The following is a 27,552-nucleotide window of genomic DNA, read 5'->3' as shown; positions in this document are numbered from 1 at the left end:
GGCACTGACTTTTCTAGCCTGCCCTATCTATGTTTCCTGGTAAAATACATGGGAAAATCCCATAGGAGGAAAATTCCACTTAGGGTTAGGGTTAGGTCACCATGAACTCATAGAGCAAAATGGACGTCGCCAACAAATTCGGAGTGCTTGGATATGGTTAGGAGGGCACTGACTTTTCTAGCCTGCCCTATCTATGTTTCCTGGTAAAATACATGGGAAAATCCCATAGGAGGAAAATTCCACTTAGGGTTAGGTCACCATGAACTCATAGAGCAAAATGGACATCGCCAACAAACTCGGAGTGCTGGGGTATGGTTAGGAGGGCACTGACCTTTCTAGCCTGCCCTATCTATGTTTCCTGGTACAATAGATGGGAAAATCCCATAGGAGGAAAATTCCACTTAGGGTTAGGGTTAGGTCAACATGAACTCATAGAGCAAAATGGACGTCGCCAACAAACTCAGAACACTTGGGTATGGTTAGGAGGGCACTGACTTTTCTATCCTGCCCTATCTATGTTTCCTGGTAAAATACACGGGAAAATCCCATAGGAGGAAAATTCCACTTAGGGTTAGACTTAGGTCACCATGAACTCATAGAGAAAAATGGACATCGCCAACAAATTCGGAGTGCTTGGATATGGTTAGGAGGGCACTGACTTTTCTAGCCTGCCCTATCTATGTTTCCTGGTAAAATACATGGGAAAATCCCATAGGAGGAAAATTCCACTTAGGGTTAGGGTTAGGTCACCATGAACTCATAGAGCAAAATGGACGTCGCCAACAAATTCGGAGTGCTTGGATATGGTTAGGAGGGCACTGACTTTTCTAGCCTGCCCTATCTATGTTTCCTGGTAAAATACATGGGAAAATCCCATAGGAGGAAAATTCCACTTAGGGTTAGGTCACCATGAACTCATAGAGCAAAATGGACATCGCCAACAAACTCGGAGTGCTTGGGTATGGTTAGGAGGGCACTGACCTTTCTAGCCTGCCCTATCTATGTTTCCTGGTACAATAGATGGGAAAATCCCATAGGAGGAAAATTCCACTTAGGGTTAGGGTTAGGTCAACATGAACTCATAGAGCAAAATGGACGTCGCCAACAAACTCAGAACACTTGGGTATGGTTAGGAGGGCACTAACTTTTCTAGCCTGCCTTATCTATGTTTCCTGGTAAAATACACGGGAAAATCCCATAGGAGGAAAATTCCACTTAGGGTTAGACTTAGGTCACCATGAACTCATAGAGAAAAATGGACATCGCCAACAAACTCAGAACACTTGGGTATGGTTAGGAGGACACTAACGTTTCTAGCCTGCCTTATCTATGTTTCCTGGTAAAATACATGGGAAAATCCCATAGGAGGAAAATTCCACTTAGGGTTAGGGTTAGGTCACCATGAACTCATAGAGAAAAATGGACATCGCCAACAAACTCAGAACACTTGGGTATGGTTAGGAGGGCACTAACTTTTCTAGCCTGCCTTATCTATGTTTCCTGGTAAAATACATGGGAAAATCCCATAGGAGGAAAATTCCACTTAGGGTTAGGGTTAGGTCACCATGACCTCATAGAGAAAAATGGACATCGCCAACAAACTCAGAACACTTGGGTATGGTTAGGAGGGCACTAACTTTTCTAGCCTGCCTTATCTATGTTTCCTGGTAAAATACATGGGAAAATCCCATAGGAGGAAAATTCCACTTAGGGTTAGGGTTAGGTCACCATGAACTCATAGAGCAAAATGGACGTCGCCAACAAACTCGGAGTGCTGGGGTATGGTTAGGAGGGCACTGACTTTTCTAGCCTGCCCTATCTATGTTTCCTGGTAAAATACATGGGAAAATCCCATAGGAGGAAAATTCCACTTAGGGTTAGGGTTAGGTCACCATGAACACATAGAGCAAAATGGACGTCGCCAACAAATTCGGAGTGCTTGGGTATGGTTAGGAGGGCACTAACCTTTCTAGCCTCCTCTATCTATGTTTCCTCGTAAAATACATGGGAAAATCCCATAGTTGGAAAATTCCACTTAGGGTTAGGGTTAGGTCACCATGAACTCATAGAGCAAAATGGACGTCGCCAACAAATTCGGAGTGCTTGGATATGGTTAGGAGGGCACTGACTTTTCTAGCCTGCCCTATCTATGTTTCCTGGTAAAATACATGGGAAAATCCCATAGGAGGAAAATTCCACTTAGGGTTAGGTCACCATGAACTCATAGAGCAAAATGGACATCGCCAACAAACTCGGAGTGCTGGGGTATGGTTAGGAGGGCACTGACTTTTCTATCCTGCCCTATCTATTTTTCCTAGTAAAATACATGGGAAAATCCCATAGGAGGAAAATTCCACTTAGGGTTAGGGTTAGGTCACCATGAACTCATAGAGAAAAATGGACATCGCCAACAAACTCAGAACACTTGGGTATGGTTAGGAGGGCACTGACTTTTCTAGCCTGCCCTATCTATTTTTCCTAGTAAAATACATGGGAAAATCCCATAGGAGGAAAATTCCACTTAGGGTTAGGATTAGGTCACCATGAACTCATAGAGCAAAATGGACGTCGCCAACAAATTCGGAGTGCTTGGGTATGGTTAGGAGGGCACTAACCTTTCTAGCCTGCCCTATCTATGTTTACTAATAAAATACACGGGAAAATCCCATAGGAGGAAAATTCCACTTAGGGTTAGGGTTAGGTCACCATGAACTCATAGAGAAAAATGGACGTCGCCAACAAATTTGGAGTGCTTGGGTATGGTTAGGAGGGCACTAACCTTTCTAGCCTGCCCTATCTATGTTTCCTGGTAAAATACATGGGAAAATCCCATAGGAGGAAAATTCCACTTAGGGTTAGGTCACCATGAACTCATAGATCAAAATGGACGTCGCCAATAAATTCGGAGTGCTTGGATATGGTTAGGAGGGCAACTGACCTTTCTAGCCTGCCCTATCTATGTTTCCTGGTACAATAGATGGGAAAATCCCATAGGAGGAAAATTCCACTTAGGGTTAGGGTTAGGTCAACATGAACTCATAGAGCAAAATGGACGTCGCCAACAAACTTGAAGTGCTGGGGTATGGTTAGGAGAGCACTAACCTTTCTAGCCTGCCCTATCTATTTTTCCTAGTAAAATACATGGGAAAATCCCATAGGAGGAAAATTCCACTTAGGGTTAGGATTAGGTCACCATGCACTCATAGAGCAAAATGGATGTCGCCAACAAATTCAGAGTGCTTGGGTATGGTTAGGAGGGCACTAACCTTTCTAGCCTGCCCTATCTATGTTTCCTCGTAAAATACATGGGAAAATCCCATAGGAGGAAAATTCCACTTAGGGTTAGGTCACCATGAACTCATAGAGCAAAATGGACATCACCAACAAATTCAGAGTGCTTGGGTATGGTTAGGAGGGCACTGACGTTTCTATCCTGCCCTATCTATGTTTCCTGGTACAATAGATGGGAAAATCCCATAGGAGGAAAATGCTACTTATGGCTAGGGCAATGGTGGCGAACCTATGGCACGCGTGCCATTGACCCAGTAGAGTTCCCCATAGTAGCGGGCACATGGCGTTTGGAAGCGACAGGGCAGGAAGTGAGGAAGCAAGCGGCAGTGGCCTCCCAGGAATGCCCTTGAGATGGCAAGGGACTGGCCCTGGCCATGCTCACCCAGTCTGCTGTGACCACTGCAGGAATGCCCACCCAGTGGGCCACGCCCCCCATGTCCTCCCTGAGGGCACCACAGTGGTGATGCAGCCCTGGCACTTTGCGATAAATAAGTGGGTTTTGGGTTGCAGTTTGGGCACTTGGTCTCTAAAAGGTTCCCCATCACTGATATAGATTGTGAGACAACTGGTTGTTTGCAAATATAAATTGTGCTGGAATATTCATCAGGGATCTGCGATTGCCTGAAACTCTCTCTTAATGATACTCTCAGTAGCAAGCCTATTTTGTCTTTATAATCTGTAAAATGTCCTGCTATAAAGTGTGCCTAAAATAGGGGAGGAATAAACAAATGATACGTAGAACCCGATAAAAGCATAAACCTGTGGAGGGATCTGGCAACAGCATAAACAAGTAAGACAGGCCCTGTACCTAACCAATTGGTAATATTTAGGGCATATTCTTCTGGAGACTTGTGTTGTGTTGTTGTATTGTATTGTATGGCATTGCATAGCATCGCATTGCCTGTAAAGCCACTATAAGTCAGCCCCCTTTAATTTTAGTGATAGATTAGAACAAGCTTAACATCATCATATGCTAAAATCGAAATATCTGCATGGGATCCAGAAGAGCAGAACACCCCCCTCTCCCCGATGCCTTTCCAAAGGAACTTCTGAAAGTTCCCGTAGTGGCAAAGAATCACCGAGGAAGCTCAGGAACTGCTCTGCAAATGGGAGCCACCTCGAGGAGCCCCACAGCGAGGCAGGTTGCCAGTAAATAAACAAGTAAATAATAAATAAATACAGAAACAGAGATGTCTTCTAAGAAATCTGAGCTCATTTTGTTTTCAAAGCGCAGATGTTGCATTTTATGCTGACCAAACTCTGATATTATGTTTACACACAGGTAGTCCTTGACTTATGCCCATAATTGAGCCCAAAATTTCTGTTGCTAAGCGAGACGGTCACTAAGTGAGGTTTGCCTCATTTTAGGACCTTTCTTGCCACAATTGTTAAGTGAATTATTAAGTTAAGTGAATCAGATGTTAAGTTAGTAACACCGTTGTTAAGTGAACCTGGCTTTGACTTTGCTTGTCAAAAGGTTGCAAAAGGGGATCACATGACCCCAAGACATGGCTACCGTCATAAATATGAATCAGTTGTCGAGCATCTGAATATAAACCACATGACCAAGAGGATGCTGCAACAGTCATAAGTCACTTTTTTCAGTGTTGCTGTAACTTTGAACGGTCACTAAATGAACTGTTGTAAGTCAAGGACTATCTGTACATGGCTATTAATGCCCCTTTCTCATAACATTTGCAGTTTTAACTTTAATACAAGGGTTTAGCTTTCTTTGATAAAGAATTCATCATCTGCTCATCCATGTTGCTGAAACTGTATTCTTCATGCCCCAGGCACACCTGCATCCTGTCCTATGTTTATTTTCATTTCTAATGGTCAGTAATAAACTTACGTTAGTGAAGCTGCTTACATAATACACAGCACAAATGGGCAACACAAAGCTAATAAACTGTATTCATCAATGGATCAAACCTAATTTCTTTCCTCCAAACCTATGCTCCAGATGTTCTGAGCCACAATTTCCCCCTTTTTCTGGTCAAAGAGGGGCTTGTATCACAGTTTCTGGAAGGCTGCACCAAGCCATGTATTTAACAATGTCTTTAAACATTGTAAAACAATGAATTGGCTAAACTATACAAACAAGCTTGTAACAGCACAAAATTTAAGACCTGGTAGATATGCCTGTTGTGATAGTACAACACAAACAGAGTTCTCATAGAGAACAGCATCATAATTTTATAGTTCTAAAAATGACCCAGAACTCGTCTTGCAGTTAAAAGGTTTTATATTTCATGCACAGAAATAAATAAGCAACTCTTGGGATATAGCCAAGATCACCAACTTCAACAGAGTTTATGGGACCCACATTTATTGCATTGCAGCCGGATCAAAACTCTTGGGGACCAGAGAACCCTTCCTTTAGAGAGGATGTATTATAATTTATTTATTTTTTATCTTACCTTACTTATTTTTATAAATAACTCAAGGGAATGAATGTGTCTAATACTCCTTCCTTCTAGTTTTCCCACAACAATGGATGTTGGGTTAGGCTGAGAGAGGGGGATTGACAAGCAAGGGAATCAAATCTGTCTAGAGGGTTCAAAATTACTACTAATCCAGCACCTCTCAATTAAAAACAGAAACTAATTCAAGGGCACGGAAAGAAAAGTCATAAATTGGATTTTGCTACAATAATAAAAACAACAGAGAGGGTGAAGGAGCATAAACCACAGAAAAATTCCGAACTTATGTTGTTTTTACATGTTTTATAGACTGAAAACCCATGTAAGGCCATGGAAAAGGCATGGAAAATGGAAAACAGCCATTAATTTAACCTCCACCAGTTTAAGCCTTAGAGCGCCTGGAGAGAGGAAGGGTCCAAGGGGCCTTCTTGTGGCCTGACCCTTGGTGACCCCTCTGCCAAAACACCTGGTCTTGACCTGTTGGACTGAACTGGGTGTGTTATTGGAAGAGGTGCCGCCTCTGCCCTCTATCAGCGGGGATGGAAAGATTCCCCTGGTCGCCACTGTGGTGCTGATACGCAAACTGTTAAACATATTGTGCAAGGCTGCCCATGACAACGTGCGTTCTCTGCTTCCCTAGAAGATCTGCACAAAGAGACCCCAGAGGCCGTCAGCTGGAGAGCTGAACCGGACTCGGTTTTGAGGCCAACTGCCATAGCCCCATAGAAGTTTTACCCATAATTACGTGGACTGTGTACACGTATTTACTTCTCTTTTGGCATGTTCTCATCATATGCTAAAATAAATAAATAAAGTAAGTCTTATAGAATCATAGGGCTGGAAGGGATCTTGGAGGTCTTCTAGTCCAACCTCTACACAAGCACGAGACTGGAGGTTGTCCAGCCTATTTTTGAAAACCTCCAGTGATGGAGCACCCACAACGTCTGGAGGCAAGTTGTTCCACTGATTAATTGTTCTCACCGTCAGGAAATTTCTCTTTAGCTCCAGATTGGATCTTTCTTTAATGAGCTTCTATCCACTGCTTCTTGTCCTACTATTGTGTGCAACTATTTGTACCTGAGGGTAGGACAATATATAATAGAAAATATATAGAATATTTTTATATATTCTTATATATGTATACATCCACATGCACACACACACACATACATAAACATATACACTGTGTGTATGTGTGTACTCAGTTACATTTATTTGTGTGTGTGTGTGTGTATGTGTGTGTGCATGTATGTATAAGAATATACAATGGAGAATAGGAACTATCTGCACACTTCAGCCACAGGATATGTGAGCAGTATTTTGTGCAATTTGCTTTCCGTGAAGTTGTCAACCTCTGAGGTCCATCTTTTTTAAAAGGACCAGGCGTTGGGCAGGAATCAGCAGTGAAGGCCTTAGCTGAGCTCAGCTTTCAGCCTGAAAAACTCAACTGGAGTTTTATTTCTAACACTCTTTAACTAGTCACTTAATCTGTGCAGCTCTTAACACTTGCAATAATATTTCACTGATGGGTACTAGAGCGTTGCAAGTTATAAAATTTCCAATCTAATTTTACGGCATTCCCCCCAGCTATAGTAATTAGAAGATACAAACTCACAGGAAAACTGTTGATGGCTTCAGGGGTGAGGATTTTGAACCTGTCCTGTAGGTCAGCAATGTCCTCGGGGTTCCCAGACCGAACGGCTGGCTGCAGACCCAGGAATTTATTGTAATAGCGCAGCAACTCTTCACTTAATTCTAAGGGGCAAATATAGATGACGTCCACATTTGGATCTTTAACAGGAAAAAAAAAACCACAACAAGACACATTGATAATCGTTGAGAAAAAAAGGTAACATTGCTTCAGGTTTCCCATTGGCTATCCTGAGAGAGAAAGTAGATGTTTTAACGTTTTGTTCCTTTTACCTTTTCCATTGTTGTGCCTCAGTTTCATCCTGTTTACTAAAGGCAACAACTTGTAGAACTGGCTTTCAGAATGAAGTCTACAAAATGCTAGCACAAAATCTCAGGTAACACAGCTAAATGACTGACTTTGTAGTTGACAGGAAGTGTTTGTGGTTTGGAAAATGAAATTCAACAGACTCTATCAGTATTTCTCAATATCAGCAACTTTTAAGAACCGCAACTCCCAGAATTCCTCTACTCTAGCTGGGGAATTCTGGGAGTTGAAGTCCACCCTTCTTAAAGTTGTTGAGGTTGAAAACCTTTTGGGCACCAAGGACCAGTTCTGTGGAGAGAGGTTTTTCCACAAACCAGAGGGGGCCTGGTTCTGTGTGCTGCCTGCCTTCCGTGGATGGAGTTTCACTTGTTTGTGTGGCCCGGTTTCTGGCACGCCCTGGCCCGGGGGTTGGGGACCCCTGATCTAGCGCACTCCACCTACCTCTGGCAGGGTGGGGACCAAGGAAGGCTCCCAAAATCACCAGGTTCCCATTCTAACCCAATCATCTCCTGCTGAATGGCCAACATGACACTATTTTTTAAAACAAAGACAAGCAGGGGGAATATGATTCTGATAAGTTAGAAATCTTTGTTTATAATGCATTATTGAAAAGGGTTATAAAAATAGTATTCAAAATGTATACGACAAACTGATGAAGAATCGCCAAGGCTGTTGCTAAGGGAAATCAAGCATGGGTATGATCTGGTAGTGTTTAATAGGATAATAGAATAAAAGAGTTGGAAGGGACCTTGGAGGTCTTCTAGTCCAACTCTCAGCTCAAGCAGGTGACCATATACCATTCCAGGCAAATGGCTGTCCCGTCTCTTCTTAAAAGCATCCAGTGATGGAGCACCCACAACTTCTGGAAGCAACCTGTTCCACTGATTAATTGTTCTCACTGTCAGGAAATTTCTCCTGAGTTCCAGGTTGCTTCTCTCCTTGATTAGTTTTCATCCATTGCTTCTTGTCCTGCCTTCAGGTCCTTTGGAGAATAGGTTGTCCCCTCTTCTAAAAGAAGGGAAGTGTCAGAAGTGGGGTATGAACCCACGCCTCCAGGGTTTTGACAGAATCCCTTACCAAAGACTCTTCAGCAATTGTGACAATCATGTCCCCCCTTTTTTGTATTAGGAACTTGCTAAAGTAAAGAAAAGAGAAAATATGAATGACAGCTCTCCTATTCAAAGGCAAACAATGTCCCTCCCTCCCTCCCTCCCTCCCCTCTCGCTAGAGGGTCTATTTAACTTGACCATGAACAAGTGATCCATAGTGGGAATTGGGAGTTTGCTGATGGTACCAAATTATTCTGAACACTAAAAAAAGAATACTTCCTTCTTTGCTTAGCTTAGTTCAGTGTTTCTCAACCTTGGCAGCTTGAAGAGGTATGGACTTCAGCTCCCAGAATTCCCCAGCCAGCATCTTCAAGCTGCGACGGTTTAGAAACACTGGCTTAGTTTATTGTGCTTTCCACATTTTCCCCTTCCTCTGCTTTCTTCGACATACTAAATCGTATTGCAAGCTTTCTTTGGACAGAAGTGTAAAGAGCATCCAAGGTGGCATTGCTTCATATAAAATCATCAAAATTACAATGCTGGGGACATCAGAGTTAATGCTTTGCAATTATCCTTCAGATAATATACCATTAAGTTCATTTTGCGGGACACAGCAAAAGTAATGGTCACACACAAAGTATTTTCTAGGATGCTCCCTCGAGAATCACACGTTACAGACATCATACAGACCTCATATCTGAAACTGTCCTTTCAGCAGCTGCCTACTTGCCATGTGTGATTCTAGGCTGCCTATAACTTTGTAACTCATTCAGAAGTAACGAATCATTCCTTAAATAAACACTTCAATATAAAAGAGTTGCACTGAGGACAAAACCACATCAGTGCCTTCATAATATATAAAGGCAATTAAGTTATTATTTTAGGCTCCCATAAATTTCGAGGACACATTTTTGTGCAAGTGGCATTTATGAAATAATAATGATACTGAAATATACATGAATCATGTAGAGTGTGTCATTCTGGGTACCCAGCAATATTGGCCACTGACAAATTAGTATTTTTTGCTCTTCTGTTAAAAGAGTGAAGGGGGAAAAACCCCAAAAGAGAACTTTTCCAGTTTTACGTTGATCCCCTTTACAGCAGGAGTGGGGAATGAAGGCTCCTGTATGACTTGTAGACTTCAATTCACAGAATTCTGAGAACTGAAGTCCACAAGTCATAAAAGGGCCACAGTCCCCCAGCCCTGCTTTAGAGGGACGTAGATCGGCTCCCCTTCCCCTTCCTGGGAAGCTTGCTCGATTTTGGACAATACAGCACCTTTGCCATCACAATCTCACACCTCCCTTTATGCTTCTTTCCAAGTCCCATGTGAACCTTGGAGGTCTTCTAGTCCAACTCTGCTCAAACATGAGAACCTATACCATTCTGGACAAAGGCTGACCAGGCTCTTCGTAACTAAATAGAAAAGTCTACAAAATGGGATTCTTGCCTTGCAGTGCCCTGACTTGGATTGTGCCTTGTGAACTCTGGACTTTTCTTGCCTCGTGATCCCTCTTGTATTGTGATTTAATTTTGCCTGGTGGGTTTTTGATTGGGAAACTTTCAAGTGCCTTGTGGATTCACTGTCTATTGCTCTGTGGACTAGCATTGGTCTGCTTATGGCTGGACTTAATTGGGACAGTTCTGGGTTTTTGTGAAGGGAATTGCAAAGGAATATTAATATACCCGCTAAACCACAGCTATGTGTGTGTGTGGGTTACCGGGACAGCACAGCACCCAGTGCCACATTATTTGATAATGACATCCAATGGCTTTGTGTAAATCAGGGCTTATAAAGTTGTTAAAGTTGAGAAAACTGGTATAGATATTGAAAAGCACTTAAAACTAATACACTTTTGGGCACCTTAGGCTGCCATTTTCTTTGCAAGTAATTTTTGCAAAGGAATCGACAGACATTAACTAGGTTTGTACATTATGCAAAGTCCTGGCTTGCTGAATTATGATGTGTCTATGGAGATTCCCAAGCATCCAGGTCATGGTTGTTCCAAAGGTGCTTTTTTCAAGAGGCAACTGGATTTCCTTTGTTTTTGCTTGAAGACATTTCACTTCTCATCCAAGGAGCTTCTTCAGTTCTCCACCATTCAGTCAGAACTGAAATAGCTTCTTGGATGAGAAGTGAAATGTTGTCAAGGAAAAACAAAGAAAGCCCAGTTGCCTCTTGGGGAAAAAAAAACACCTTTGGGAGAATTATGATGTGCTGGTTAGGATACAATAAGCTGGGTTCATGCAACCTGGTAAACGAAAGCCAAATGTCTCCGTCGCAGCTGAGCTAGTAGGTAAGCCTTCAAAATGGCAATGAGGCATAATCTGTTGGCTCAGGAATGTGGGTCCATTGAACTGCGCCCCTTTTCTTTGGAAGCACAACAGATGCAAAGCTGCTGGAAGGAAAATGTACCTCTGATCTCGCACAACCTTCCAAACTGTGATCCCTGATGAACAGCAAAATCTGGATCTGCCTCTCGAAGTGACTGCTTGTATCCTGAAAGAAAAAAATCCCAACTGATTAACACACATTGCATCCACAGAAGGTTCAACCTCAATGTCTTGGGATATTTCTCTTTTTTTCTTTTTCTTTTCTTTTCTTTTTTTTTTTTTTGCTGGGGAGGGGAATTCAGTATACCTTTAATATTTCAGAAAAAATAATAAAATTGAAAATGAGACATAAGGTAAGAACTACTGAAATCAACTTTCAAGCAGTACAAGGCCAAATCATGTATTTAAAAAAGAGCAGTGCAATGTACTTACACTACGTTCTGAATAACTGAAATCTGAAAAAAAAAATATACTAGACTAATTCTGAATAAGATACACAGCCACGCTTTCTGATAAAGTACGGGATTTTTTTAAACATATTACTAGAACTCTAATCTGGCTTTTAAATAATTAGGAACAAGAACTGCATCTCCCTATAATGATAATCAGAAAGAGGAGAAATACAGCATACTCCTCAGTTTCAAACACAGCATTCTCCCTTAATGAATTTTAACTATCTTGTTTACTATCATTTCTCTGAGAACAAGATCAAGTAAAAACCAGGGAACATCATAATGAACAGCAATTAATAGTGCTAGTTCTTAAAATGATAGTATGACAACACTCAAATAAATTGAGTGTTTATTAATGAGGATTGTTATAATAAATTGACATGCAACTTTATTCCACATTGTAGGGTGCATACCCATCAATATTTACTAAAATAAAAAAGAGCAAATGTCTTTGTTTTTATTTGAATTATCTTGCCCAGCTTTCTATTCACACAGTGCTCAAACAGCTCCTATATAAACATGGCAAACACAAGACAAAACCAAGGCTAAAATCAAGACAATTAAAATCACAAATACTAAAATCATCTACACTTAAAGCCTCGGTTGTCTTTTCCTGATAGAATAATTAAAACTAGAACACTTTCTGTTAAAACAAAATTAATTGAATTTTCACACACATATTCTCTCCCTGGCTCTCCCTTTCGCATTAAAGCATTTTAATTTGCAATTACTGTGACATCTGGATTACACAATACAAGCAGGGTTTTTGCTGGGCCCTTTCCGATATAATGCGCTGAGGGTTTTCACAAGCACATTGCTGGCTGGATGGCAAGTCTGTTTCTCTGGGAATGTGTGAGTATGATATAAAATAAATACTTCAAAGCGATTGCATGATTCCTATAAAATGCTTTCTATTTAACACTTTTGGATAATCCCATCTAAAAATATTTTGAAATTAAGCTAACTGCATAGAAACGTTATTAAAAGGAAAAGTAAAAAGGTCAATTGTCAGCAGGACAGTTTGTCAGAAAATCGATACCAAGTGCTGCTTAATAAGTGCAGGTTTGATGTGCTGCTGTTATCGCAGGGTTTGCTAACAAGATTAAAATAATGCTTTGTCCTCAGAATTCTATATTAAGGCCTCTGAATTCTTGCAATTGGGTTTCAAATTCCTCCCAAAACCTGGAAAAGTTGTATCCAATGTACACATTTTGGGCAAACAAATAGGAGACAATTTAGATGCGCCATTCGGTTTCTGGCTTTGGGGGAAGGTCACAGAATAAAATCTGACAACTGATAATTAATTATAGAAAAACAAATTACCTTTCTAGCTAGCACAACGGCTTGTTTTCAGCAGTTGCCAAACAAATGCTTCAAAAGGCTTACTAGGAGATTTTGAAGGCAACTGCCGTGAGCTACATCTAATTTCATCATTGGATATATGTTTTTGAAGACTGAAGTTCCATTTAGCTCTCATAGACAATGGTATCAAAAATTAATCTAAATTCAATCCATTTAAGCAGACTGGGATACCTTAAAATATGTAACCGCTAACGTCCTAGTTTCTGATATTCTGCTCCTAAACATTTCATTGAGGGGGAAAAAAATTCTCCATGTGGCAATAGAATTTATTCACATAAATGTTTTTAAGTTGTCATAAATGGTCTTGAAGAGATTATTGGGACAGAAGGGTGCAAAAGACGACTCGCCCACAGAACAAGGCAAAGAGAAAGCATAACAGGCACTTCCAGAGACGGGCAGAAGCCGAAGAGACCCAACACAGGCACAGTGGGGGGATGGACCCTAACCCTCTTGATTGTTAGTTTGTTGATCCTGCATAAAAAGTAAAATCTCCCACAAAACAGAAGACAAAATATTAGAATAGAATAGAATAATGATAGAATAGAGACTAGAATAGAATATAGAATATAGAATAGAATGATAGAATAGCTCTCAGTGTATTCAAAGAACAACAAAATAATATAAACATTGGATACCAATAGGAGAAGACAGTAGAAAAGATGAGAAGGCTAACGGTAATACAGCCATACTACATGGGTACGTAAGTCAATTTTGAGTCTCACCTGTATAATTAACTACTCTGAAAAGCACGTCTGGATGACTGTTCTTAGCAGTTTGACAAGGAATCGAATCCCTGGTCCTGGGATGCCACCACAGGAGGGCATCCTTCACTAGGGTGGGCCTTCCCCTTCTATAGATCTACCCGAGTCTGTCCAGTGCTTAATGGGGATCAAGGACCAATCTCAAGCCAACAGCCGAAGCGTCTCAGCCTGGCCAACTGCACAGAGAAAGCAGGCCGGAAACAGGCATAAAACATAGAATGTCAGGGCTGGAAGGGACCTCAGAGGACCTCCCTGAATTTATTCAAGGGTAACTTTATTTTTTGAATATCAAAAGTTTGTATTAGGCCAACAAGCATGCACACACTTCTAAGAGAAAGCTAGTTAGCTAGTTAGTTGACTTTATTCCTTGACCTTCATGAAATGCCACTAGGGTTTGTAAAGAAGCACCTCCTGAACGAAGAGGCCACTAGGCAGAGCTCTGGCATCAAACCGTCATGTCTGCAAGCGCACGTAGAGCAATGAAGGGAACCATATTGTGCGTTTTAGTTTTGGTCTCTAAACCAGCTTCACGTCTCCATCTTAAGATGATGCCAATTACTTTTCCAGAAGAGAACGAAGCAAAAATAACTGAGTGTTTTTCAACCTTGGCAAGTTTAAGAGGAATGGCCTTCAACTTCCAGAATTCCCCAGCAGCGGGGGCGGGGGGGGGTTCAACTCTGGGAACTGAACCTCAACCCTCTTAAATTGCTAAGGTGGAGAGCCACTGGTCTCCCTGGGGGAAGCACAGAGTAGAAGTGTCGCCATCTGCTAGGAAAGGCAAGCAGCTCTTGTGCCTGGAGCTCAAGCATTTGAGAACATAACCAGCTCACGTTGTGCAGGTAGTTACAACAGCTGATTTAGTGACCATTTGAAGTTACAATGGCATTGAAAAAGTCACCTATGACCATTTTTCACACTTATGGCTGCTGGAGCATCTCAAGGGTCATGTGATCAGAATTCAGATATTTGGCAACTGATTCCTATTTATGAGGGTTGCAGTGTCCCGGGGAATCACGTGATCCCCCTTTTCAACCTTCTGATAAGCAAGTGGGGAAGCCAGACTCACTTAACAACTGCAGTGATTCCCTCAACAACTGTGGCAAGAAAGGTTGTAAAATGGGGCAAAATTCACTTAACAAATGTCTTGTTTAGCAACAGAAATTTTGGGCTCAAATGTAGTCGTAAGTCGAGGTCTGCTTGTACTTTAAAATTGCCTTGCGTTACTTATACAGAAATAAAGGCTGGATAAAAATCAAATAAATAAAATGAAATAAATAATATCCAACATAGGAAACAATAATTCTGTGCTTGTTAGATGTAGATCCCAACTTTTCTCCAGGAGCACACGGCATTTTTGCCAACGACAGCCCTGTGAGGTAGGATGGTCTGAGAGGAATTTCTGTGGTTGAGGGAAGACGTGAACCTGGGTCTCGCCAAGGCCAGGCCAACATCCTAAATACAATCTGACGATTTCAGGAAGCCTAATTCTAACCTCTCCTACAGCATCTCACACCACATGTAACTTCAGCCTAAAGATGAGGCTACTGGCCTAAGAGGACAACGAGAAAGACATTCTGAAAACATGTTTAAGTACACTTTGGGGAAATTAAAAAAAAAAAAGTTTAACTAAAAGGGGGAAAAGTTCATTAACAAGCATGTATATCATTGTAGGTAAAAAAAATGTGATTTCATTATTAGTGGCATCGATCAAGGAATCTCAAATGGGGTAACAGTAGCAGCCCAAAGCCACAAATTCCGGCTATAGTTTGTTCTTCCAGGAACAGCGATTCAGGACACTTTGAACTCAGCTGCATTATTTCCATGTTTTAGTTTTAGTCTTTTATTTTCTGTATAAAATGTCTTCAAAAAAGAGCAATAATTTATTTAAAAGAGATTAATATTTTTACATATTTTGCAGTGACATTTGATAATAGAAAGGAAAAAAATAGTATCAAGACCATTAACCTATTTCACTTCCTCAAAAGCCTCCCTGCCTTTTTACTGTATCCAAGACAGGATTTCTCCAAGGATAGCTGAGGTGTTGCCTACATTTCTGTTTTTAAGAAGCTAAGGATATTCTAATGTGCTGCTTGCATTTCAATCAAAAGCAGCAGAAAGTTGTTGTTTTTTTTTAAAAAAAAAGTAAGGAAAGAGAAATTTTGTGATGTGCGTACTGTAAACTTCAGTACAGGTGGCTCAGACTGTGGGCAGCAGCAGCACTGGAGATTTGTCGGAAACAGGTGATTGATCCATCATAGCTATTTTACACAATTAATGCAATAAACCTTTTTGAATTATGACTCTCTTTGCCTTTTAGTATTTAATGAGTATGGGCCTCATAGTTAGGTATGGTATCCTATTATAGTTAGACTATGCTGCGTTTTGCTCGTGTACAACTGACAGATTTTGGATGCCTAATTGTGATTTTATCCGTTTTTTATTATTTAATTTTAGAATTTTTAACTGGATAATCTTGAATGCTTTTAACTTGCTCTGGTCTCTGACTATAATAAACCTGGACTCCGCATACTGCAAGCTTCACCTGAGACTTTAAAGGGGGGGGGTCTGGAGAAGAGCAGGGCTTTGGAGGTGAGGGCAGCTTGGCCGAGGATGCCCAGAATCGCCCCTTCCATCAGCTGCTCAGCAACTCCACAGCTGCAGTGATGGCCACAGAGGATCAAAAGGAAGGCCACTCGGATACCTTCTACAGAGACATTTTCTATTTGCCCCCAATTAAAAGAAAGCTGCCTCGTTTGTTTTAAAAAGTGGGCCATTTCCTAGAAAGATCCTTTTGAGAAACATCTTGGATCAAGAAATCCCCACTGCTGTACAGGGAAATGACTCTTAAGCCCCCCAATTCATAAATGTAATTAAATAATTACCCGAGTGCTAATTAACATGGAGCTGCAGATTATTTAAGCACACACACAAAAAATCCACCCCACTATTCAACTTCTTAATTATTCTTGTTCACCACAGCATTTCCTTTTGCTGAGGCGCCCAAGGTGCAAATAAACCTTCCCATCTGCTCGTAATTAGAACTAAATAATTTCAGAGAATGTGGCTTATCATTTTGACTGCACATTTGATTAAAAGCAGGGTGCAAGCAGCATCCTGGCTTAGGGTGCAACAGCACCCAAGCCAGCAAACCCCCACATCTCCTCCTTGTGGAAGGCTTGCAGAAACCCTGTCTGGGTGGCAGGGGGGGGGGGATTTCTAAGAGGAGGGCGGCAGAGAAGGAAGAAAAAGGGGGTGGGAGGGGGAGACAATACAACTTTTTAGTTCATTTCATACAGAGGGAAGCGAATTACTGCAAATCACCTCTCTGCTGAATAGCGGCCCCTACATAATGACTTTATTTGCTTAATCCCCAAATTAAACGTCGCCGTTTCAAGTGAAGGCCCTCCGTTATTACTCTCATCATGTCGACAACATTTTCCTGCCGAGACCAATTTGAATAAAACAAGGCCTTCCTTGAACTCAATCAAGGAGTCATAATGCGGTGTGTAATAGGGGTTGCTGATAGACCCAGAGACAAAAGCCTTCTACCTAACGATGGGATGTGGATAATCGTCCTCCTAGAGCTCCTGATGCGATTCCAGTTGGCGGCCAGATGCTAAAAAGCAAGAAAAGGCATTGATCAGTGACAGGAGGGACCTGCCGCGGATGCAACCCAGTCAAACTTCAGCTGTTCCCCCTCCTCTTTTTTTCCCACTGTACAGTTAAGCCAGGCATAAATTATATTAATTGATTTAATCACATACTTAAAACATCTTCCCCAATTAATTTAATTAGATGGCTACATGAAGCTACTGGCAGGGGAAGATTAGAGGCTGATCACTTAATTAACAGAATATGAATGAAAAAAAGAGAGGAAGCAAACATAAATGAAATGGTGAGCACTAATTAAAAGCTTGTCTGCAAATTTAAGTACTTTCTGACAAAGTAGTGACTGCCACAGAGGCGAGGGAGATTGTTTTTGTGGGCCATAAATCAAGTGCATGGTATTGCGTTGCAAAGTAAAAGAAGGGGGGAGGGACCACAAAGAAGAGGAGGCGGGAAGATGATGTCGCATTTGCTGCTGGAGGAGGCAGGGCCTCACCAAATGGTCTCTCTGGAACACGGAATCCATGCCCTGACTACACCATCTTGACTACCGCAGTGTGCTCTGTGTGGAGCTGCCCTTGAACCCTGACATTTCCACAGATGCGAAATGCAGCAGCTGGGATGCTAACAACTGAAAGAGCTGGCTTACTGGACATTGCTAGAAGTGCTGGCCTTTAAAACCCTCAGGCAGAGTTGCTCAACCTCAGCCACTTTTAAGATGTGTGGACCTCAACTTACAGCATCCTGGGAGTTTCCTTTAAAAACTTCTGTTAGACCCTTTGATCCAAGATAAAATCCCTCCAGAATGTATATAAAAGGGGGAAAAAGTGACATTGTCATAGAGGTAGACTACAAGCCACCCAACCAATCAGAAGAAATAGATGGACTCTTTGCCAACCAGATAGCAAACGTATATAGGAAGCATACCACAATAGTAATGGGAGACTTCAACTACCCAGTTATTAGCTGGGAGACAAACTCTGCAGCGAGTGGGAGATCAAACAGATTCCTAACCAACCTAGCTAACATCTAGGTCATCCAAAAGGTGGAGGACGGAACTAGAAGTAAAGCTATACTGGATCTAATTCTTACTAATAGAATTCTTTATTCTTACTGCTTGAGAGGGGGGCTGGACTAGAAGACCTCCAAGGTCCCTTCCAGCTCTATTCTAGTTACCTGACTGGGAAAAGCAGGCTATAAATGGCATGAAAAATAAAAATAATGTACAGGTAAAACTGAAGGTATGATAGTACTGTACAGGTATTGAGTAAAATTGGAAGGAGAGGACAGAGGCAGGGAAGGAGACGAGGGGTAAATGATGTCCAGGGCTTGGCATTGGCAGAAGCTGGGGAGTTGACAGGTACACCGACCGTTACTATTTCCAGAAACAACAGTCTGGCTATTAAGGTGCTCCCCCTGTCTCACCGCCCCCCCTCCTTCTGTGTTGTGTTTTTTGAACCTGAAGTCAGAAAAACTAAAAAGAAGCTATTCCTGAAAGCAACTCTTAAGAAGCGCACTGCTAAATACAATCAAAAGTGGTCTATTCCAAACCCACCAAATACTTTTTTGACGAGAAGGACCCAAGTCAAATCAGAGGGATTTTGTTTTCCCAATTTCACACTGCAAAGCAAAAGTAGCAGTTGTTTGGGGGAGGGGGGGAGGCAGACTGTAGGCAGCAAAGGCTGCACATTTAATGAAGCGTAAAATATGCTTGGACAAGAGAGTTAAATGGGGGGGAGGGACATTTGATGGCATTCATTGGGCACGGATGCCGAGATGAAGGGGCCAAGCAACTACCTTGGTCCTGAGGTGGAAGTTCTCCAGGTGTCTCTGCCGCGATTCCTTCAGGGACTTTCGGACCCGCTGCAAGTGGGCGTGGATCAGCCAGGAAATGGCAATGATGCCCGAGGCCCACTGCCGGTGCCTGAATCCAATGTAGGAAGTTCTCAGTCTGTAGCACCTCCACGTTGCCTGGATCTTGGTGGCTGCCTTTTCGGTTCCATTTTGGCCTTTGTATCTCCGGCCAGGCTGTTTTAGGAATTTCTGAACAGTGGAAATGTTCTTTAAGACCGAGAGGATTTCCTCCCGGACTGCTCTCTGGCTGAGCTCAAAATCCGGGATGAGGTCCATCACTTTCTTCCCCGTGACAATGGCCAAAGGAACGGCATAGTCCTTTGTCAGAGTCTCCACTTGCTGCAGGAAGGAGAAGATGCTTCCCCAGAGCAGACAGCAGTACTGCTTGAACTGAACCAGGTCGGAGGCTGCGTAGTCAATGACACCGTTGCAAACAGGGATTTCGAACTCAAAAGCCACCTTCTTGAATGTCTCCGGAGGCATTGTCTCCGGGGTCTAAAGAGAGAGAGAAGGCAGAGAAACTGATATGGAAAAGCCCCCCCCCCTGGGCAGTTGAGATAGGCTGTCTTCTCAGGTACAGGTAGTCCTCGACTTACAATCACAATTGAGTCCAACGTTTCTGTTGCTAAGTGAGACAATTGTTAAGTGTATTTTGCCCCATTTTACGACCTTTCTTGCCACAGTTGATCAGTGAATCGTTGCAGTTGTGGAGTTATTCACACGGTTGTTAAGTGAATCTGGCTTCCCCACTGACTTTGCTTATCAGAAGGTCACCAAAGGGGATCACGTGACCCTGGGACGCGGCAACAGGTCATAAATAAATGCCAGTTTCCAAGCGTCTGAAGTTTGATCATGTGACTATGGGGATGTTGCAATGGTTGTAAGTCTGAAAAATGATCATAAGACACTTTTTCCAGAGCCGTTTTAACTTTGAACGGTCACTAAACAAATAGTTGTAAGTTGAAAACTATCTGTAGCTCATTTTGGTGGGGCACTGAAGCAAAAATGGGTCTTCTAGTCTTACCTCCTGCCCAAGGCAAAAGACCTTATACCATCCGGTTCAAACTGCCGTCCACTCTATTCTTGAAAACCTTCAGCAATGGAGCACACCCAACTCCAGGAGGCAAGCTATGCTATACCAATTAATGTTCTCAGTATAAGAAAATTTCTCCCTACTTCTAGGCTGGCTCTCTCTTTAGAGACCAATCTTATAATGCCTTCAGGTGCTTTGGAGAATAAGTCAATCTCGTTCTCTGTGATAACAAGTGCCATGCTGGCACAGTGGTTAAAATGCTCACTGCCAGAAGTTCGATCCTGACCGGCTCAAGGTTGCCTCAGCCTTCCATCCTTCTGAGGTTGGTAAAATGAGAAGCCAGACTGTTGGGGGCAATATGCTGACTATGTAAACAGCTTAGAGAAGGCTGTAAAGTACTGTGAAGGGATATATAAGTCTAAGTGTTATTGCTATCAAAAGCAATGTGATCACACTGCAGACTGGACTGGGAGCTATGGGCATGCAATGCAAACAGCTTATTCTCTTGAGATCCCTTCCTCTCCACTCTCTCTGCTCTGGGGGGATAGATAAAAAAGCAATGATTTCTGCAGGAAATATCTCCTTTCCCTGACTGTTCTCCCCTCCAGAAAGAAGTTTGGAAAGGCAAAATGGGTGGCTTCTCTAGAGTAATCCTAGCAGCATGTGGGATTAGTCCTGTTTCAATTAGATTTAGGATGCCTAGGAAGAGGAGAAGAAGAGATTGCAACATTGCAAGAGAGAGTCCAGTTTCTCTGCTCTGCAAGGGGGAAAAAAACAGGTCAGGCATGGATAATGTGATCTGTGATTGCAATGGGGATCACGTGACTGAGGGGCACTGGGAAGGTTGTAAATGGCTGTAAAGCTATTTTTTTCAGCACTGCTGTAACTTTGAGCGGTCACTGGTCTACATCTATAAAACAACCTGATTAGAATCCGTGATTAAAACCCCAAACGATCTCTGATTAAGATGTAAATGTGGTAGGATCTAGAATTGTATAGTATGTGGTAATATCTAAAAATGATAAAAAATGCAATGATATCTAAAATGTATGTAATATCTGAAGTTACATAAAACTTGGCACGTGTGTAGCCGCAGGAAGTCGGCCTATCAAGGCTTCACATGGGACTCTCATACCTTTGCCAAAGAAACCGAAGGGCTGGCTGACCGCCTCAGTCTCATTGCCTGAAGCAGCTGCTGCTGTTTGAGTCTCTTGGAGGAAATGACGGAGATGCAGGAGGGTGGTGGAGCGATGCTCCCCTTGGTTCCTTTCTTCTCCTTTCCGCCTTCTGCTGCGTACTCAGAGACCTGGGAGGGCTTCTGGGATGGGAGAGGAGCTGCTTCTACCTTCTCAGTCTGCCGAGCCCCATCTATGGCACAGATAAGGGGCTTTGAAAAGCTTCCAGGAAAAGAAAAGGTCAGGGTGCTCAAAATCCTCAAACATATAATTCTGTCACCCCAAAAGCCACATTGAACTGAGATCGGATCTATTTTTTGCCTACATTAAACAACGAACAAACCCACAATAGTAGTCAATCAACAGATTAGAATTAGAATTAGAATAGAGCTGGAAGGGACATTGGAGGTCTTCTAGTCCAGCCCCCTGCTCAAGCAGGAGGACGCCATACCTGGGGTGTCAAATTGGCAGCCAGCAGGCCGGATGCGTCAAGCGCAGGCCACACCCACCCTGGCTCTGCAAAGGCAAAAAACATCACGATACATCATGTGACGTGATCAAGTTTGACACCTGTGCCCTATTCCATTTCAGACAAGTGACTGTCCAGTCTCTTCTTAAAACCTCCAGGGAGGAAGCACCCACAACATCTGAAGGCAAGCTGTTCCACTAGTATAAAACATGATAGCAGGGGCTCCTACAAAGACAAGGGAGTCAACTTATTCTCCAAAGCACCAGAGGGCAGGACAAGAAACAACGGATGGAAACTGACCAAGGAGAAAAGCAACCTGAAATTAAGGAGAAATTTCCTGACGGTGAGGACAATTAACCAGTGGAACAGCTTGCCTCCAGATGTTGTGGGTGCTTCATCCCAGGAATTTTTTAAGAAGAGGCTAGAGCTAGACATTCACTTGTCTGAGATGGTATAGGTCCTCCTGCTCGAGCAGGGGGCTGGACTAGAAGACCTCCAAGGTCCCTTCCAACTCAGTTGTTCTGTTAAAAGATGCACTACTGAGTTTTGTGCTTTCGAGTTTTAAATTTTTAAATTCCTGAGGATAAGAAAGGTGCCTTGGCACATTACCCAATGGTAGTAGGTGTTTGCCTTTGCACCATGGGAGGCACCTGCTTGCCTGAACCTACCTGCATCAACCTTCTTGTGCTTCGTCTGAAATTCATGGAGAGGAACAGGTTTTGGCAGAATGGGTGGCTTCTCTAGAGTAATCCTAGCAGCACGTGGGATCAGTCCTCTTTCAATTAGATTTAGGATGCCTAGGAAGAGACGAGGCATCACAGATTACTTCAAGGGCAACTTACTTGGCCAGTCTAACGTTTTTGACTTACAAACAGCTCAGAGAGCCGATGGAGCGAAGGCGGAACCGGAGAGGGTGTGTCTGAAAGAGTAGCTGACAGTTAGGACAAGCCGGCAGAAGGTGAAATGACACCGTCTTCCCGTACAGGTGGTCCTCGACTTACAACCACAATGGAGCCCAAAATTTATGTCGCTAAGGGAGAAACGTATTAAGTGAGTTTTGCCCCTTTTTACCACCTTTCTTGCCGCAGTTGTTACGTGAATCTTAAAGGGAGGAGGGTTTTGGGCTCCTGACAGAATCACTGCAGTCCTTAAGTGAGTAACACGGTTGTTAAGTGAATCTGGCTTCCCCACTGACTTTACTTGTCAGAAGGTCACAAAAGGGGATCACATGACCCCCAGGACACTGCGACCGTCATAAATATGAGTCAGTTGCCCAGCATCCGAATGTAAAACTTGCGACCCTGGGGATGCTGCAATGGTCATGAAAAACGGTCATAAGTCACTTTCTTCAGTGCCATTGTAACTCTGAATGGTCACTAAGCGAACTGCTGTAGGTTGAGGACTGCCTGTACCTGAGGGGGCCCATTCTTTTCTCCCCAGCGCCGGAGGGCAGGACAAGAAGCGTCGGATGGAGATCCAACCTGGAAATAGAGGCAGTCCTCGACTTACAACAGTTTGTTTAGTGACCAAAGTTATAACAGCCCTGAAAAAAGCGACTTACGACCATTTTTCATGCTTATGGCCGCTGCAGCATCCGTGCGGTCACGTGATCAGAATTCGGACACAAGGCTCATATTTTTGACACTTCCGGTATCCTGCAACCACCTTTTGTGACCTTCCGACAAGCAAAGTCAGTGGGGAAGGCAGAATCCGTTCACAGCCACATTACGCACTTGAAAGTTGAATAATTCACTTAACGACCGTGGCAAGAAAGGTTGTAAAATGGGGGCAAAACTCACTGAACAAAGGTTTCACTTAGCAAACAAAAATTCTGGGCTCAGTTGTGGCTATAAGTCAAGGACTACCCATAAGGAGACATTGCCTGACAGTGAGGACAATCGATTGGTGGAACAGCTTTTGCCACCGGAAGCCATGGACGCTCCATCCCTGGAGGCTTTGCAGAAGAGACCGGACAGCCGCTTAGCCAGAAGGGAACGGGGCTCCTGCTTGAGCAGGCAGTTGGAGAGAAGACCTCCAAGGTTCCTTCCAACCCTATTATTCTGTGTTCTAGGTATAGCTAGTGGCCAGCCAACTGTCTCCCTGGCCAATCTGTTGTATTTGCAAAGGCAAAGACAGCGAAGGGGCCCCGCAGAATGAAGTGACCATGACTGACCTTTCTCTGCATCCTTCTCAGAAATAGGCACGGCAGAGCGAATGTTGTTCAAACGGGAGGATGGTGGTGCTACAGAAAGGTTGTTGCCTGTCACACCTTTTGCAATCTTTTGCGTCGGTGCCTAAATAAAGAGAAAAACATTTCCTCTTTCAACTGCAAATCTGTTGATTGTATGGACCACTTATGTCCAAGAAGATTTTTTAGACAATAAAATATAATTTGGAAGGTTTCATGGCTTAGGAATGTGCAATATACTATGGGGTTCTACCAGCAATTCAGGTAATTTAAATATATTTAAATCTGTAGAAAAATCTGAATAATCAAGGTCACATTCTTGTAATCCAAACTCTTTTTTTTTAAGATCTCATGATGGTTTGGTAAAAGTCAGTTGTGCATATAAATGCTCATCACACTATTAAACGTAGTTGCAAAAATTTGCTGCTTATTCACTACTTCATGAAGAATACCTCATTAATTGCCTAGAGTACCAAGATTGCAGCAGGATAAATAACTTTTTGTACTTCTGTTTCATTAGTTGCAAAATCTCTTCTTCAGTTCTCAATTTACAGCACTGTTTCAGAAGAATAAAAATTAAATAGATGTTGGTCTTGATTCTAGGAGGCAACATAATAACAATATTTGAGGGGCTGCAACAAAGAAGGGGGGGGGGGCAACCTATTTTCCAAAGCACCAAAAAGCAAGACAAGTAACAATGGATGGAAACTAATCAAGGAGAGAAGCAACCTGGAATTCAAGAGAAATTTCCTAACAGTGAGGACAATTAACCAGTGGAGCAGTTTGCCTTCAGAAGTTGTGGGTGCTCCATCACTCGAGGTTTTCAAGAAGAGACTGGACAGCCACTTGTCTGAAACGGTGTAAGGTCTCCTGCTTGAGCAAGGGGGTTGGACTAGAAGATCTTCCGGCTCCCTTCCAGGTCTGTTATTCTGTTAAATTAGAAGTTGAATCGTTCTGCCTTTGCTTTATTATTTGTTGGCAGTTTGGCCTCTTCACTCAGCAGCTGGTATAAATAATTTTTTTTTTTTACATTTGTTTTGGACTTACCAAAAAAGGTCCTTTTTGTTAGAAACCTTTGCTAAGCTTACTATAGTAACACATGCCTAATATATAACCCGAGAGACCAGTATTCCTCAAGAGGAAGCTAAAATAAATACAAGGCTATGCCTACTTTTTGGTTCCAACAATAAATGTACAGTTAACTGACAATCCAAAGGCATATCTCCCAAGTCCATCCTAACATGATGTCGGCCATCACGGGAATGGTTCTACTGTAGATTTCTTCCCAAAAGGTCTGGCTGCAAGGAATCATCCATTTTGGAGCTGGCAGATCACATGGAGGGCCTCAGATGCCTCTACCAAAAAGGAAGAGCTGGACAAAATCAGGCATCCTGCTCACAGGATAAACACTGCTGTAACGCTGAAGCAAATGACTCATTTTCAGGCAATGAATTGGACATGTCTAATATCGTGAAAACATTTTGGTGAAGAGAAACATTACATCAGAACACAATTTTCAAAGGTTAGAACAGAGATCTTAATTTGGGCTGCCGGCAAACATTTACTCTGCATAATATGCCTGAAATGTGCTGCAGAAGTATTTTCTCTTTATCTCAAGCAATTCTCTGTATAATTAACTTGAGGCATGAGACAAAAGAATTCTATTAGTTTTTTTGAAGTGCATTTCTCTTGTGGATAAAAATGTCCCAATCAATATGGTTATTTTTCTATGGTTCAATTTAAAACAAACAGTTTTTTTTTAAAAAAGGGTTTTTTGCATTTCATTGTTTTCCTTTTGTTAGGAACAGAACAGAACTGAGGCAAAACAACTTTAGGAAGTGAAGGAGGCAACCAGCAGATTGCAGAACAGCAAATGGACACCGGATGTGCACACACCAGAGACCGTTTCATTGTTCACATTCGACGTTCACAGCTGAGCAACTCACCAACAAGTTTTCTCTAGAATCAGATTGATTCTGAGGACGGAACAGAAGCAGAACATTTGGCTCCAGATGCAAGGCTGTTTCAGTTACTACTCTTTAGCGACACTGATAAATTAGCTGGATGATAGCTTCATATTACTAGTGGCCCGTGGAAATGATTCTGCAAAATTATGGACACATGGAAAATATATCACCCCTGCCAGAAAGCCAGCCAACAAAAACAAAAACCCTTCCCATCTGTGATGAAACCCTTCAACTATTTTATGTTTTTTTAGGGGGAAAAAAAGACACTTAATTTTGTCACTTCATGTGAAAAGATTTTTAATTGTGGGCATGGAAGCTATTCAATACAAAAGGAATGCAAAATATGAATATACAGAAGCATTTAATATAAACTTAACCACTTAAGAAACTATTTCTACTTCTCTCCATTTGCTGACTTAAGCATCTGGTACCTTCCCAAGATACTTAGCACTCCACATAAATTATCAATTTCCTCCAAATCACCACAGAGCAGGCTAATATTAGTAGGAGAGCCATATTAGTCTACGACAGCCAAAAATCAAGAGTTCAATACAGATAGCTCTCATTCAGCAACTCTTGTTTAGTGACCAACAACAGTGATGAAAAAGTAACTTTGCAATCAAGCCTCACATTTATGACCTTTGCAGGTCTGTAAACAAAGGAAATCTGAAGTCAAATCATAAACCCGGTGGGATTTTCACTTAGTGACTGCCTCACTTAAAGACCAAGTTTCTACCTGAAGACTACCTGTAGGTCTTTTTCAGATAACAAATGTTATTAATAGGGATATGCATTGTATATAATAAGACACAAAGTTTTTTCCCCGTGCCATCACTCTTCTGAACACTTAATTCCCACAGCGCTGTCTAGTCTCATCTTTTCATATCATCTCATCTTTCCTATCTTCTATTATTTTCTTATGATTTATGAATTATTATTTGTAACTTATGATTAATGATTGTAACTAACTTATAGGAGACAAATTTCTTGTGTGTCTGATCACACTTGGCCAATAAAGAATCCCCTTTCCTTCCCTTCGCTGTTTTTGCATACTGCTCATGACATCCGATGTATGGAGAGGCTAAACTATTACACTTTTCAGTTGGAAGGAGGTGGAGAAGGGAGAAAAAGCCAGGGACCGACTTTGCCTCTGCATTTGCACCCCCAGTCCTGCCAGAGGCCTCCCCAGATGAGGGGTCCTTCCACAACCCTTTCTCTAAGGTGAACCCTGCCGTGATCTGCCAGCAACGCCCCTTTGGATTCCATGCAGGACAAACATGGCAGACTGTATGCAAAAGAGTTAATGGACACAAATCTAGCACAAAGGCTCAAAACTAGGACAAAGTGGTATCCGAGGATTTTAATTTCCCAAGAGGTCCATTAAAGATTTCAAAGTAGCTCTTTTGGAACAAAGAAATTTTACAGGCACAATTGAGCGGAGAGATGGTGAACTTACATACCTCAAATGGTTTCAGGCCAGCTCAACAAACACAACAGGCATTCAGCACATTACAATTGCCAATTGAAAAGACACTTGCAATTTGTCTCTCAGGTAGCCGGCATCTGTATCTCCCCCCACCCCCAACCCAGCCTCCCTCCCAATTTCAATCCAACACCAGTCTAGCTACTCT

General features: G+C 42.3%; 1 protein-coding gene across 9 annotated transcripts in view; it reads right to left on the bottom strand.

Moving 5' to 3' along the window:
- Nucleotides 1-27,552, bottom strand: part of IQCH (IQ motif containing H) — an 85,178-nt gene that overhangs the window by 42,787 nt on the left and 14,839 nt on the right. For 7 of the 9 annotated variants that reach the window (XM_039369666.1, XM_039369659.1, XM_039369663.1 and 4 more), the window contains 7 exons: nt 23,940-24,060; nt 22,435-22,563; nt 21,258-21,490; nt 19,033-19,584; nt 17,179-17,245; nt 11,137-11,220; nt 7,330-7,505 (listed from right to left, as the gene is read on the bottom strand). In XM_039369666.1, the coding sequence (XP_039225600.1) occupies nt 7,330-7,505; nt 11,137-11,220; nt 17,179-17,245; nt 19,033-19,584; nt 21,258-21,490; nt 22,435-22,563; nt 23,940-24,060 (1,362 nt within the window). The remainder of the gene's footprint in view (nt 1-7,329; nt 7,506-11,136; nt 11,221-17,178; nt 17,246-19,032; nt 19,585-21,257; nt 21,491-22,434; nt 22,564-23,939; nt 24,061-27,552) is intronic. The other 2 variants (XM_039369660.1, XM_039369661.1) reach the window with 2 other exon arrangements.

The sequence above is a fragment of the Crotalus tigris genome, unplaced genomic scaffold (assembly GCF_016545835.1).
Source record: "Crotalus tigris isolate CLP2741 ecotype Arizona unplaced genomic scaffold, ASM1654583v1 scf7180000021179.819088, whole genome shotgun sequence".
Lineage (NCBI taxonomy): Eukaryota > Metazoa > Chordata > Lepidosauria > Squamata > Viperidae > Crotalus > Crotalus tigris.
This window is presented reverse-complemented; position numbering and strand designations above follow the sequence as displayed.